This window comes from Varanus komodoensis, unplaced genomic scaffold, assembly GCF_004798865.1.
Source record: "Varanus komodoensis strain SLA01 unplaced genomic scaffold, ASM479886v1 scaffold35, whole genome shotgun sequence".
In the NCBI taxonomy this organism is placed as follows: Eukaryota; Metazoa; Chordata; class Lepidosauria; order Squamata; family Varanidae; genus Varanus; species Varanus komodoensis.
Window position 1 is genome coordinate 5,307,892 of NW_025335856.1, and position 12,941 is coordinate 5,320,832.

General features: G+C 44.7%; 1 protein-coding gene across 1 annotated transcript in view; it reads right to left on the reverse strand.

Annotated features, from left to right (window-relative positions):
- The window catches only part of LOC123028123 (CXADR like membrane protein), a 45,925-nt gene extending 35,031 nt beyond the window's left edge, over positions 1-10,894 (reverse strand). Inside the window, exon 1 of the mRNA XM_044439657.1 lies at positions 10,597-10,894. Coding sequence (XP_044295592.1) covers positions 10,597-10,624 — 28 coding nt within the window. The 5' untranslated portion in view covers positions 10,625-10,894. The remainder of the gene's footprint in view (positions 1-10,596) is intronic.
- Between the last annotated feature and the right edge of the window lie 2,047 nt (positions 10,895-12,941).

The window sequence follows — 12,941 nt, forward strand, 5'->3', positions numbered from 1 at the left end:
GACATATTGTCCAAGCCTGAAATGGGAACGCGATGCCTTGTTTTCTACAACATCATGACAATACAGAGATTCAGCCATGAATGGACCTTGCAGGGTGGGCACTCTTTTCTTGTTGTCCGTTTGCTGGGTCGTGATACGTGTGAGTTTGGGAATGATTGTGCGCGCGTGTATTCTGAGTAAAGCTGTACTTGGATTATGTTATTTTCACTCACATGCCTTGCAACATGCATTCTTTCTGAAAACATTATAGTCCCTACTACTACAGAATTTGCTTCTTAAAAGTCTGTTCTCCACAAATGGTTAGAAGGCCCAGTAATATGCTGCGGAAAACCTGCAAGCCAGGCCCTGATGCACCCGGTTCGTTCTGTTCTTCTCGGTAGGCTCGCTTGCTAATGGATATGCATTCTCATGCCCAGGGCATGGCAAAATTGGAGAATGACCCCAAGTAATTAGTGGGAGCATTAATGCGCATCACAGGATCATTAGCTTCAACACAAGTGACCTTGGAGTCTTCAGAGTTGCCCATAGCAGATCATTGTGTTCTTGCAGTGACTAGCATTTTCAGCAGCATCTTCCTTGCAATGGCTTTCACGCCATGCTCTCGGAAAAATTAGTTTTCTTCTCTGGGGAAAGCAGAGGCCATAGTATATCTGTTAAGAGGCGGTGCTCAGGGTATGCCACTCTCTTAAGCTTTTCTGAAGCACAGGTCCCTGCTGGGATCCTGCTCTGGGATGCAGGAGCTGATTCCATTTCTGCCTGTTGTCATGTGTGTTCAAACAGGCTGATGTATGAGACATTGAATTGAGATGAATTTGGGTGGAGTTCTCATGGCTTTCCAAGAGGGTGTGAGACAGTTATTTGAATTTCCTGCATGTTTTCATTCTAAAGAGCTACAGTGAAGAAAATAAGCATTTTCTTTTTTAAGAGAAAGGGCTCTCGTCTTCTTTCCATGCTGCATTAACAACATTCAGAACTGACACATCATAAACGAAAATGTTCCTTCTGCTGCTTCCGGAATTGCCTTTGGGGATGATGTGAGCATTCCATGCCTCAGGCACTCGATGGACACGTGGCCCAGCTTCCACAAGGCACATGTGAATCGAGCTACACCCATGTCTCCGACTTTTTAAGCTGACTCCAGCCTCTAATATCTCCTAGGAATGTTTCTGCCTGGCTAGTGCATTTTGCTATCCAAAGTCCTTAACTCACACAGTGGATGGTTGAGAAATGCTTTTCTCAGAATCCACTTAACTTTTCCTGTCCAAACCCCCAGTTATGCTGCCGGTCCCAGTCAGAGCAAAACAAGCTGGGCTACATTGTTCCGTTGCCCTTCTTCAAGAGTTTACAGCAGACAGCAAGTGGATGCCATGATGCCCAAAGAGCCTTTTTAAAAATACGGGTCAAAACAACTGTTGAAAGAGTTGAATGGTTGTGGATTTATGAAACACAGGGAAAAATGCAAGCAGGGCAGAATGAGTGCACAGAGACTGTATTCCAAAAGAGTCAAAAGTGAACTTTACTTAACCTGGCAACCACTATTAAATGCAGCAGCCTCATTTTGGCATACTAAAGGACTTGTCAGATGCTGGACTAAAGAGAGCACGTCTGTGCCTCCTTTAAGCTCTTTGTGTCTTGTGTGAAGGTTGTTAAACTGCAGCAGGGTGCAGAATCAGGCTTCAGTATTCAACCATTACCCCTCCCCCATTTTACTGGTTTGTGTATTTATTGCATTTATGCTCCCCACTCGTTTTCCCTCTCACATGGAACCCAAAGCAGTACACATGACCCTCCCCTTCTCCAGTCTGTCTTCACAACAACCCTGCAAGGTAGGCGAAGCTGAGAGTCCATGAATGGCCTGATGTCACTTGCTGAGCTTCGTGCCCAAGTCAAGTGGTCCAGATCACCCACGTCCCAGTGCAATGCTCTCTGCAGGACACCATGGGGTGTAATGCTTGTTACAGGGTGAGCACAGAGTCATGGAAGAGAGGTGAACAACGGTTCAGGTTCTGGCTTCGTTCATTCAGTTCAAGTTTCCTAGTTCATCACTAGCTCATTCTTATCACAGCTTCTCTGGCAGATTTCAGCTTGCTTTCAGCTGCTGGTGCCAGGAGATAAGCTTGGGCCATTGTTCTTTTATGCATGAAAAGGTTAAAATCAGTGCAATGAAAATTCAGGCAGAACCTGTGAATTTCTTTTAATGGAGTTTGCAGTTGCTGAAGTACTTATAGGCTTTGCTCAGACGCCTACTACAATGAAGGCAATGCACCAGCTATTTTACATTGTTTGTGTTGTGTAATGGAAAATTAACTTCGTCAGAGTGCAGCTAACGAAGTCAGTTCTTGTCTGCAAAGGATGAAGCTGCAGTTTGTAAACTGTCATTTGCGCTGGAATTTTGCTTCTCTTAGGAAGAGGTGGCTGAGTTCAGCCTCCTTCCTTCGGTCCTTCCTTCCGTCCTTCCATTGTCAATCACTTGACTTAATTCATGCCTTGCCTTAAGAAATCCTAAGTAGGCATTTAGGATCCCTTAATAAGCCCTTTTAATTAGGCCCTGTTTTCATCCCTTTGACATGCCCCTTCACCTTCTGTTGCAGCCATCTCTGGAAATCAGCCCCCAGCCCCCTTCCAAGATTGTCATTTGCCCTTCAAATTGTTCAAACACCTGACTGATGGCACAGTGAATCTGGGTTCAGCGAATGTGAACTCTCACCAAAGAACGTAAGAACTGCTTTGCTTGCTGGATCAGTGGAACGTTTGTCCACTTCATTCTTTGAAGAATCCTAGTAACCTGCAGGTACCAGGTGGTCTACCAGAAATTGGCCAGTGGGGCAACAAAATATTACTTGCCGCATCCCTGCTGTCATGGCATTGAGCACAGAAGGGGAAATCTAAATCCCTTATATCCAAGCAACCGAATTATAATTGTAGCATTTGGGTTTGGAAGCTAGAATTGTTGCAGGGATGCCAACTGCAAACCCAACCTCTAGTATTCCCACAAAACCTCAGCTGAAGTTTTGTGCCATCCCTTTCAACTGTATAACTCACATACCCAGTGGGTGCCTTAGTGAACTCCTCCAAACACACATGTTCTCGCACATGAAAGCCATGACAATGTGGATTGCTGTGTGAAGGACAAGTTCACTGTTCATTCAGTCTGAACTTTTACAGTGCACAAGAAACTGACCACTTCGGCATATAAGTCGACTGTAACTTACAGCTAACTGCAAATTTTGACTTTCTGGTGAACTACATTGAACTTCACTCCACTGCTAATACTTTGTGCCACAGGGAACTTCTGCTTGCATAAATAATCAAAAATGAACAATGAATGTGTGAAGCAAAATCAAGAATGACAAATGAGTGAAGCAAAACTTACAGGCATAAGGAAGGATGAAAAGACTTTTGTAAGCAAAACTCTCCAAAGCAAAATGAATTCAACCACCTTAAAATATTGCTCACACTGAGTGCTTATTTTATATGACTATGAGTAGCTGGCTTCATCTTTTTGGTTGAGTTTGTTCTTGGTTATCCTAGGTACACCCTGCAAGAGAATCTATTCCCAGTAACTTCCTCTTGGCAGCACTTTTGATAAATTGCCCTTTTGTTGATGGTGGGGGAGCAGAAGAGGAAACAGAAAAAGAAGAAAAGCCTGATGCTGGAGAATCTGGCTCCATTTCCCTCTTGACTCTGGAATGGTGATTGGAAATAATTGGAATTGGCACTGGAAGTAATCCAAAGTGACAGTGGCTGGGCTCTGAGGCTTTTGCTTCAAGTCTAACGATCCCCCCACAAAACAAAACCTAAATTTAAACAATGAAGTCACAAAGTGATTTGCCTTTGAGGTTGAAAACCCTGCCTTTTTTAAAAATTTGCATTGTGGGTAGAGTGGGGTGGGTATCGAGCTTGGCCATGTATATTGTTGCTTGATTTTCAAGGCTCCCTTTGATGTACCAGATACATTCTTTTTTGCTGTTTGTTCCTCTGCATCCTTGTCCTGATAGAGAATTCCGCTCTGTATTAAACATTTCCATAGCCTTTAAAATTTCATCAAGGCACTTAAAAAAAATATCCTCAGTGGACTGTGAACTCTACAAAGCAGTCGGTGCGTGACTCATAAATCAGCAGAGAATGGAAGACTGCCATCTTCTCTTGATGTTTCTTCTAAGGCTAAGGAACAGCCAGGAAAGGCAATCAAGGTTTCCTCTCTTAATGGATGTTTTATCTGGAGGCCCAGTTGGAATTAAGGATGTCATAGGCATGTGGAAACCATACCTGGGACTCACAGGCTTGGAAAGGAGATTCCCAGTTTAAATGCCAGAAGAGTAAGGAGACGGCTAGGAATGCTTTCTAAATGGCACCAAGAACACATTTTAATCTAGAAAGAGGTATTTATGAGCATGCTGGATAAAAAGAGCAAGAGAATATGTAGAAATCAAGTGTATCTTCTCATATTTTGCACTTTCAATTGATCTATACAGGTGAGAAATACAGGAACTAAAAAGAAGCATCCTGTTAAATTAATTTCTATACCATCCAATAGCTGAAGCCCTCTGGAAACTTGTTGACACAGCCTTTGTTTCAGGTCTTCTGAGATTCTACGGCAATGCTGCATCTCCCGAAGAGAGAAGCATTTGAGTCTCTTCATAAACAGAGCTGCTGATAAGCTTGGCTCTTGGAGTGTGCATTTCAGAATCAGAGTGTGCATTTTACCTGGGATGTACATGCCATCTTTGCCCCAATCTTAGTGAACTGATGCCCAAGCCATATTGCTCCATGGGACCTGCTGGAAGCCTGGAGTGCCTTGTTGTATTACAGAGAATATGTCCCAACCCCATATCCATCTAGACCAGTGACTTTCAACCAATGGTCTGTGGACTTGCACTGGTCCTCAGGATATTTCCTGCTGGTCCATGAGGTGGCCACATCCTGCTCACTGCGGACTGGCACGGGGGCTGGCTGTGCTCCACCGCCTCTTCCTTGGTTGGCATCATGTTTGCAGGGGGTGCGCTGATGCTGCCAGAGGGGCCGGGTGCGAGAGACGGCTCAGTGGAAGCGAGCTGGGAACCATGCTGCACCAATTTTGGTATTTTTTTCATTTGTTGGCATTTTCTGTTGATTGGTTTCTGGTTGATTTGGAGTTTTTTTGGTATTGCCTTTGGAAACTAATGCACAGAATGCTATATTATGTGTATGGTGCAGGGGTGGGCAATTAATTTTCCTATGGGGCCACATGAGAAACTTTGACAGTTGATAAGGGCTGGACCAATACACTTACAGCTCTGTCATCTTAACTGACCTTAACTTTGTTTTACAAGATCAAATACAACTGCAACCCTGTGGTCAAATGACTGCAATTAAATGCCTCGTATTATAATAGAGCAAATACTAATTCATAAGCACTGTAAAGAACTGAACGCAGAAGAAAATGCCAGGAAATAAAGCAGGAAACTATCACTTATGCCATACATTACCAGATCTATAGAATATTAGAAGAAGATGAAATTCTGCACTAAAAGTCCAAATTCTGCAACTAGAAAAAAATCTGACTGGAATAAGTTGGAATATCACTCTCCAAACAGATTCACTGACTCTCCATGTTTATTTTTATTCTGATACATGGCTTTCAATTGTATATAGGTATGTTTTAATGTGTAAGCCACTCTGGGAATTCTGGTGAATTGAGAGGTAGGCTATCAAGTAAATAAATGCGTTCAGATAGTAAAGCTCTGGATAGCTCTGTGCTTGCATCTAGATAAGGGTCAGAGAGTTCCTTAAGACTGAGAAAACATAGCGGAATCAGAGGAAAATGTTGGCTTCTGTCAGCTTTACACACTGCTTTGCAAAATTTAGTTTAGAAGTCAATTAAATTGATGATGATGGTTGCATGAGTTAGCCTTTAGTATTGCTGGTTATATGAATAATTTCAATAACAACATAATAATTGCATAATAAAGTGTTTACAAAATGAAATTGTAAACATAAGAGATGCACTTTTTCCATGAACTCTAGGATTCTCCAACAAATGTGTGTTTGTAAGAGTCTGACTCCTTTTAAAGGGTGATAAATAGTTCCTGTTATTTTTCCAGCCTCCTAAATCTGCCTTGCAGTCTGACCTTAAAAAAACATTTCCCTTAAAGCAAGTCCCACTGCAGTGCAACTTACTTCCTGGTGCCCTCCAGATGATTACAGCTCCCATGAGCCCCAGCCAGCATGGCCATTGGTGGTGGGTTGTGGGAACTGGAACCTGAAACAGTTGGAGGGCAACCTGTTGCCTCCCTCCAATAACATCCAATCAATCAAGAGGGGTCTTCAAAAAGTTTCCGCACTTTTATATTTTATAAATATATTTTATATATTTTTTTGCAGGCGGCATTAAAAAGTTAGTACAACACTGGGAAAAATGCGTTGCAAAGGAAGGTGGCTCTGTAGAACAGTGATGCAACTTGGTTTTGAAATTCTTAATAAATAGAGTTTAAAAAGTGTGGAAACTTTTTGAAGGCTCCTCCGTATTTGGTCATTGACTAGCTGATCCAGTCCCATTAAATATTCTGTGGCTCTCAGGAATGACCAGTTCCTTTGGTCAGGCGACCCTGACAGCGACCCAAGGGGGTGAGTTTGGGTGTGCTCCGAGGAATCCTGTTCAGTAGGGCTGATCTAGACATTGGCACCCTGCTAGCTCTCTGGTGCATTTGTCTCCGACTCTCCCCCTTGCCCTGTGTGCGGGAGCAGAATTGCCCCTGTCCTGGCACCGTGCGTGCTTCCAGGGGCCCAGTGAGGCTTTGTGAAAGCTGGGCTCAGGGATGAGGCTGCTTAAATGCTGTATTGTTCCTGACTGATCCTTGCCCAAACTCACAGCACTGAAATGCTCACTGATTCCATAAGGTGCCAGGCACTCCTGAGCATCACTGAAGCAGCAACCTGAGAGTCCTTTCAGGGTTTCCCTTCAGGATGGAGGTACAGCTCCTGGCCAGAAGAACCTTGCTGCCCACTGAATCTTGCTGCCGAAATGTCTGTTAAAGAATGAGCCTTTTGGCCGTAAGGTCGGCTGTCACCATCACAGAATATTTTGCAACCAGCGTCTCCTCAGGTAGGGGAAAATGGCACAGGTGAAGACCCTTTGCTGAAGAATCTTCAGGCCCGTAGTGCTGGAACTGATTTTATTATGCTACTTTGCATGAAAACTGTACCTTAAAAGTGGAACTTTTCCGCCATGGTCATGCAAATCAGCAGCGTGACATCAAATATACATGGGAAGAAAGACAAGCACTAATTGATGCCACAGTAGCGTGGCTATGCTCTGATAGGTGTAAGAGTTTACAGGGAAAAACAAGTACTCCAGGGGGTACTTGTGTGAATTTAAAGGAACCGCATTGCATTTTTCTGTTACTGAGCCCTGATCACATTTGTCCTGCCCACAAAATAACATTTAAGTCACAGAGTCTATAACTCGTCATCATTCCCACCCTCCTCCCGTCACAGCTGGATTAATGTTGCAAAAAGAGGGAGCCACAACAGAAGGCCGCCTTTTCTTGGTACGCCATCTCGCCTCCTACTCGGTCTTCCGCCTTGCTGTGACTCACACTAGTCTGATATGCTGTGGCCATATTACATGCTCCGTCGTCATTGTGGTGCTTCTACCTCTGTAAGCCTATGAGTTCCTGCCAGCCTCTGGCTGCTCCCTGGTATAATGGATGGTGCCCTTTCGGCCACGCAAGTCCTGAAACTGCTATTAATACGGAGAGTGGTGAACAAGCAGGGAATATGTTTCAAAATGAAGAGTTGGCTGAGTATGAGGTTCTGAATTGTACCAAGTGGTCAAGGGCTGCATCTCAGTTCCTCCTCTGCAAACTCAGCTTCAGATTTCGTGAACTGGCCTCTGTCTGTCTTGCAAGATTGCAACACTTTTATGGCTGCTTAATTCATCTAGTATGTGTTGTTGCATGGTGTGAACATGATTGATACAAATAGCCTGAGTGCATTTGAAAGGAGAATGGCAGCTTTGATGCAAATGGTCATAGGATGCAGAAAGGACTTGAGAGGAACACCGGATGCAAGATAAGCATCCTTACAAGAAGAGACTTGTAGGCTCAGACCAAATATCTTTAGCCCAGCATCTGGCCAGCAGTAGCCTTTGTACTGAGTATCTCCATTAGCCATTTGGATGGGTGAGGAAGGCCCTGTTTATATCCTTATATCTCCAGGGTCCCAGTGGTACTCCAAATCCATCTGTCCCAATGGCACCCCATAACTATGCACCACCTCTGTCTTCAGATTGTAGCAGGTGCTTGCAAAAGCACTTGTGCCACGCCAGATAAAGCTACTGGGGAGCCCTCCTCTGATTTAGTCAGAAGGCCTGGAGATGCAAAGTCTTCGGCTACTGCCCAAGCCATGATCTGAGACTTGGTGCCATGGGACTTGGTGCCAAAGGGACATGCTTCTCCCACCTGCCTTTCCACCACAGGCTTTTTGAAACATCACTTAGCTGCCTGAGAGACCCGAAACTTGAAAACAGAAGCCTGTATTCAGACTGATGAACGTCATAACTTGTGCGAACAATGTTTTGAATTTGTCTTTCATGTTTGCTTCTCCCCAGTGAGTTGTACTGATGATCCAGTCCGTATCTATTTCATATGCTTAGAACCAACAGTTATCAAAACCTTATTATTATTACAATACAATTATAACCCCACCTTTCCTCCTCTTATGCAGAACCTAGGCTGGCTTATCTAGTCCTTCACTCCTTCTTACCTTCACAACAACAACCCTGTGAAGTCAGTTAGGTTAAGAGTCTGTGACCAGCCCAAAGTCATCCAGTGAGCTTCATGACTGAGCGGGGACTAGAACCCAGGTCTCCTGATTCCCAGTCTAGCACCCTCTTTGCTACACTACCCTGACTCTCCATCATTCCTCATTGTATTCCGCCATTCCTGACTCTTCCATCCACCCTACCTCCTACAGGGACTTTCTGATTTCATCTTCCTTCAGCTTGCCAACAAAGATGAGGAGTTTCTGTCTTGGAGTCTAGTTTGGGCCTTCTGGGGTGGAGAGATGAGGCCTGGCAGTCCTTGGGAAGCCTCAGTTCGGGCTTTTTCACAGAGCTGCCTGCTTGTCAGTCCAATGTTGTATTTAGAATTGAGGGAGAAGCTCTTTCTCCACACTGTGACGTCTCCAGAGAGGAGGAGGAGGTTGCAACATTAGTCTTTTATTCTAGTCTGCCTTTCTTAATAATTTCCTCCATCTTTTTACCTCCTCCATTTTGTGGTCAACTTCTTTTAAGCTGGACAGAGTGCTGCTAATTTATTTTGAGGATGACAAAAGAAGGAGAAAGCTTGTGTATTGTTATGTGTGCTAAAAGATTGGCAGTCTTTATTTCTTTGTGTAGCATAAGTAGTTGCCTCGGATAAATAAGTCTCATGATAAGTATTTGCAGTGTACTTTTGACAAAGGTCCCCTGAATGTGCCCTCAACTCCTTTCTGGCCTTGTTGAGGTCAGTTCACACATGTGTCCACAGCCCAGCCAAAGTTAAGGACTTTGAAGTCCCATCAGTGCCCGTCAAGGCTTAATTATCCTCCACTGCAACATCTGCTTCTTCAGGATGCTTTGGACTGTGCTTGACATGCGTAAGTTAGCTACCTAAAAATGGAAAGCGTGAATGCGACAGCAACACATTTGCAAGCACGTGGTTCTTACAGGTACACTCACTGGGAAGCCGTCATTACCTTCTGCTCGCTGTTGATTCCGTGGCAAAGCTGATTTGAGTCTTTATAATGGATCAATTAACCTTTTATTCCACTGTCTCACCCTTTCCCTTTTCTGCTCCCAGTTGCTCACCAACAGCTTTGTCTTCAGCTCCCTCCAAACCTTCCTCTCTTATGTTCTCTCTTTTGTTGTCTTTTTCCTTTTTAATATTTCTCCATCTTTTCTTCTCCCCACATTCCCTTCTTTCTATCAATCTCTCCTGTACCTCTCTCCTCGTTGTACTTCGGCACATCTGTTTTTAATTTGGGCTGTCTACGCCATGAATCAGAAACAATGGTCTCCTTTAAAATATCAGAAATAAATCCTTGGGGGGGGGGGAAGCTACCCCCTGCAAAAGTTAAGCAGATTGGCCACCAACCTTGGAACAAAGATTCTTTGTTTCCATATGTCGAAGGCAAACTAATCTAAGCATTTGTTCCATAAAAATACCTTTGCTTGTTTTGAATGTAAAAGAGAGAGGGAAGGAGAGAAAAACAGAGCCTCCAAGCAACATTTGAGCTTTTTTAAAGAGAAAATTGAACTCTTGAAGAGATTATTGTTTGTGTGTGTCTTTAAAATCTTATACCTTTAGGACAGAGTCTCTGCCTTAAACGTCTTTAATCCCAAGGGGAAAAGAAAAGTGGTTTTTAATTATTCGTTTGCTTAAGATAGCCAAGAAAATACTAAAAATGCAAGAAATTAAAAACAGATGATCTGCATGCCCAACAAACTTTGATACCAGTCTTTCCATCCAAACTAGCTTCTTTTTCCGAGAGTGCTCCCTTGTCACTTACTACTGCATAACTTCCAGTATTTGAGAAATTAAATTTAAAACAACAGAACAAAAACTTCCAACTTACCTAGAAACAGTATGGAAAGTACAGACATTCCGTCTCTGTGCAAGAGACTTTTCTTCCTCTTTTTCACTTCTCCCCACTCAGGAATGGCAAACAGACCTGCTCAGAATTCGAAGTAACGCCTCTGGAATGTGCTCCATGTAATTGCATCCATGTGCCAGAAAAATAACCAACTTTGCTCTTTTTCCCGTCTGCTATTCATCCCCTGTCCAGTTTCCATGCATACACCAGAAGAGCTGTTTCACTCTGTCCACCGATTCAGATCCTGACAGCATCTGGAAGAGGAAAGGCAGAGGCAGTGCAGCTGAAAGACGCATCTATGGCTGCACAGAGTAATTTTGCATGTATGAAAAAAAAGGAGGAAAGGGAAGGGGGGAGGAATACGGCGCCTCCAATTTTAACCACATGGCTGACTCCCGGAGCGGCCCCTCCCTACCATCAACCAGGATTAGCAGAGAAGGCTGGTCATGTGGTGAGCAGTAGCTTACTCCTGGGCAAGACGGCAGTTCTCTATTCCATGGCAAAGCGAGATTTTGCTTCTCAACGTTATTACTATTATAATTCAGTGGATTAAACATGGGGACTCATATAAATCCAGAAGTCCAAGAAGAGCTAAAAATTCCCTGTAAAAGAATGTTAGGGGCACACACACATTATCCTACGTGCAACATGCAAGAGATCCTTGGGGTGTGTGTGTGAGGGTTCAGGCTCTACCTTCTGTGGGTTTCCCCATTCGAATTTTGGGGAGCATTGTCACCACTTGGCTGGCCACGGGAAGAACGGTGGCTTGTTGCTTACAGGTGGCCGCAACAGCTTTTGGCCTGGGTGTGCTGCCCGGCTCTTGAGCTGCTGAAGCAAGGCAGTGGCATCTTCAGCTGCCTCTGTCCTCGGGTAGGAGAAGCCGAGCTGCAGCACTGCTTATAGGGTCACTTGTTCTGAAAGGGTAGTGGTGCAGTTCCTGAATGGTGACAGCTCTCTGCCAAGGTGGATAAAATCAGTCAGTGGCAGCCCTGATTATCCAGTGGATGGCCAAGAACATTGACTGTTGGAGGGTTAGATGCCTTCAGGGAACTCTATCTGAAGCCTCTCTTTTGAGTGAGCCATTGCAAGGGGCATGGTCTGTCAGTAAGGTTCTTAGGGTAGTTTTGGAATGTCATGGTGAGATCCACGAAACCTTTCAATGGAAGGACAAGATTGTTCCCAGGGCAAGTGTATTTTGCTTAAATGAAGGATGGGGGTATTCTTGCCCTCAAAATCCATGGGCTAGGACAACGCCTGTCTCAGTTAGGCATTCATGGGGACCACAAGAGACTGACAAAAGAGAATCTTTTGGGATATGGTGCAACAGCAGTTTATATATCTGGGTGGCTTGTTTACAAAAAGTGTGTCCAGAGCTGTGGTAGAGTCAGAGGTTGTGGTGCAAGTTTGATCCAGTGGGATGGGAAGTATAGTCATGGAAGCCACAATTTGGTTGCTAGGTAGGAGATGGAAAGCCAGAACATCTGAACATGCCACCAGTTCCACATGCAGGGCCAGTATGGCAGTGAAGCTGATGGGTCTCAAAGCATGGAGGAGATGAAGATATGCTGAATTTGGATTTAGATTTGCTAGGCACAGGTGGATGCTTGGGGCAAGCTGGGGCTGTGCAAAACGGGCACACCCCACCTGAGCCAGAATGGACAGAGTGATGGAGCAGCTTCTAAACTGGCCCTTGGGAAAGGAGACCGAAGTGGCAGGCCATCCAGTTTAGGCAGAATCAACCTGCTCTTGCAATATTGGAAATAGGATGCGAGCATGCAGAAAGTGGGCCATGATCGCCCCAGAGGGTCTCAGCTGAAAGGGCACATGCCAGAGTTATTTGGAGAGGGACACCATGTAGGAAGCTGCCTTACACTGAGTTACACCATTGGTCCATCTAGCTCAGTTGTGTCAGCACTGACTGGTTGCGACTCTCCGTGGAGTTTCAGGCAGGACCCTTTCCTAGCACTACCTGGAACGGCTCGAGATTGAAACATGTGGTCTGATTCGTTGTTGTTGTTTGGTTGCAAAGTTGTGCCCGACCCACCATGACCCCATGGGCAGCATTTCTCCAGGCTCTCCTGTCCTCCACCATCCATCAGAGTCCCCCCAACCTACACCCACCACCCCAGTGACTCCATCTAGCCACCTCATCCTCTGCTGCCCCCTTCCCCTTTTGCTGTCAATCATTCCCAGCATCAGGGTCCTTTCCAGGGAGTCCTTCCTTCTCATTAGGTGGCCAAAGTATTTGAGTTTCATCTTCAGTATCTGGCCTTCTAAAGAGCAATCAGGTTTGATCTCCTTTAAGACTGACTCTTTGCAGTCCAAGG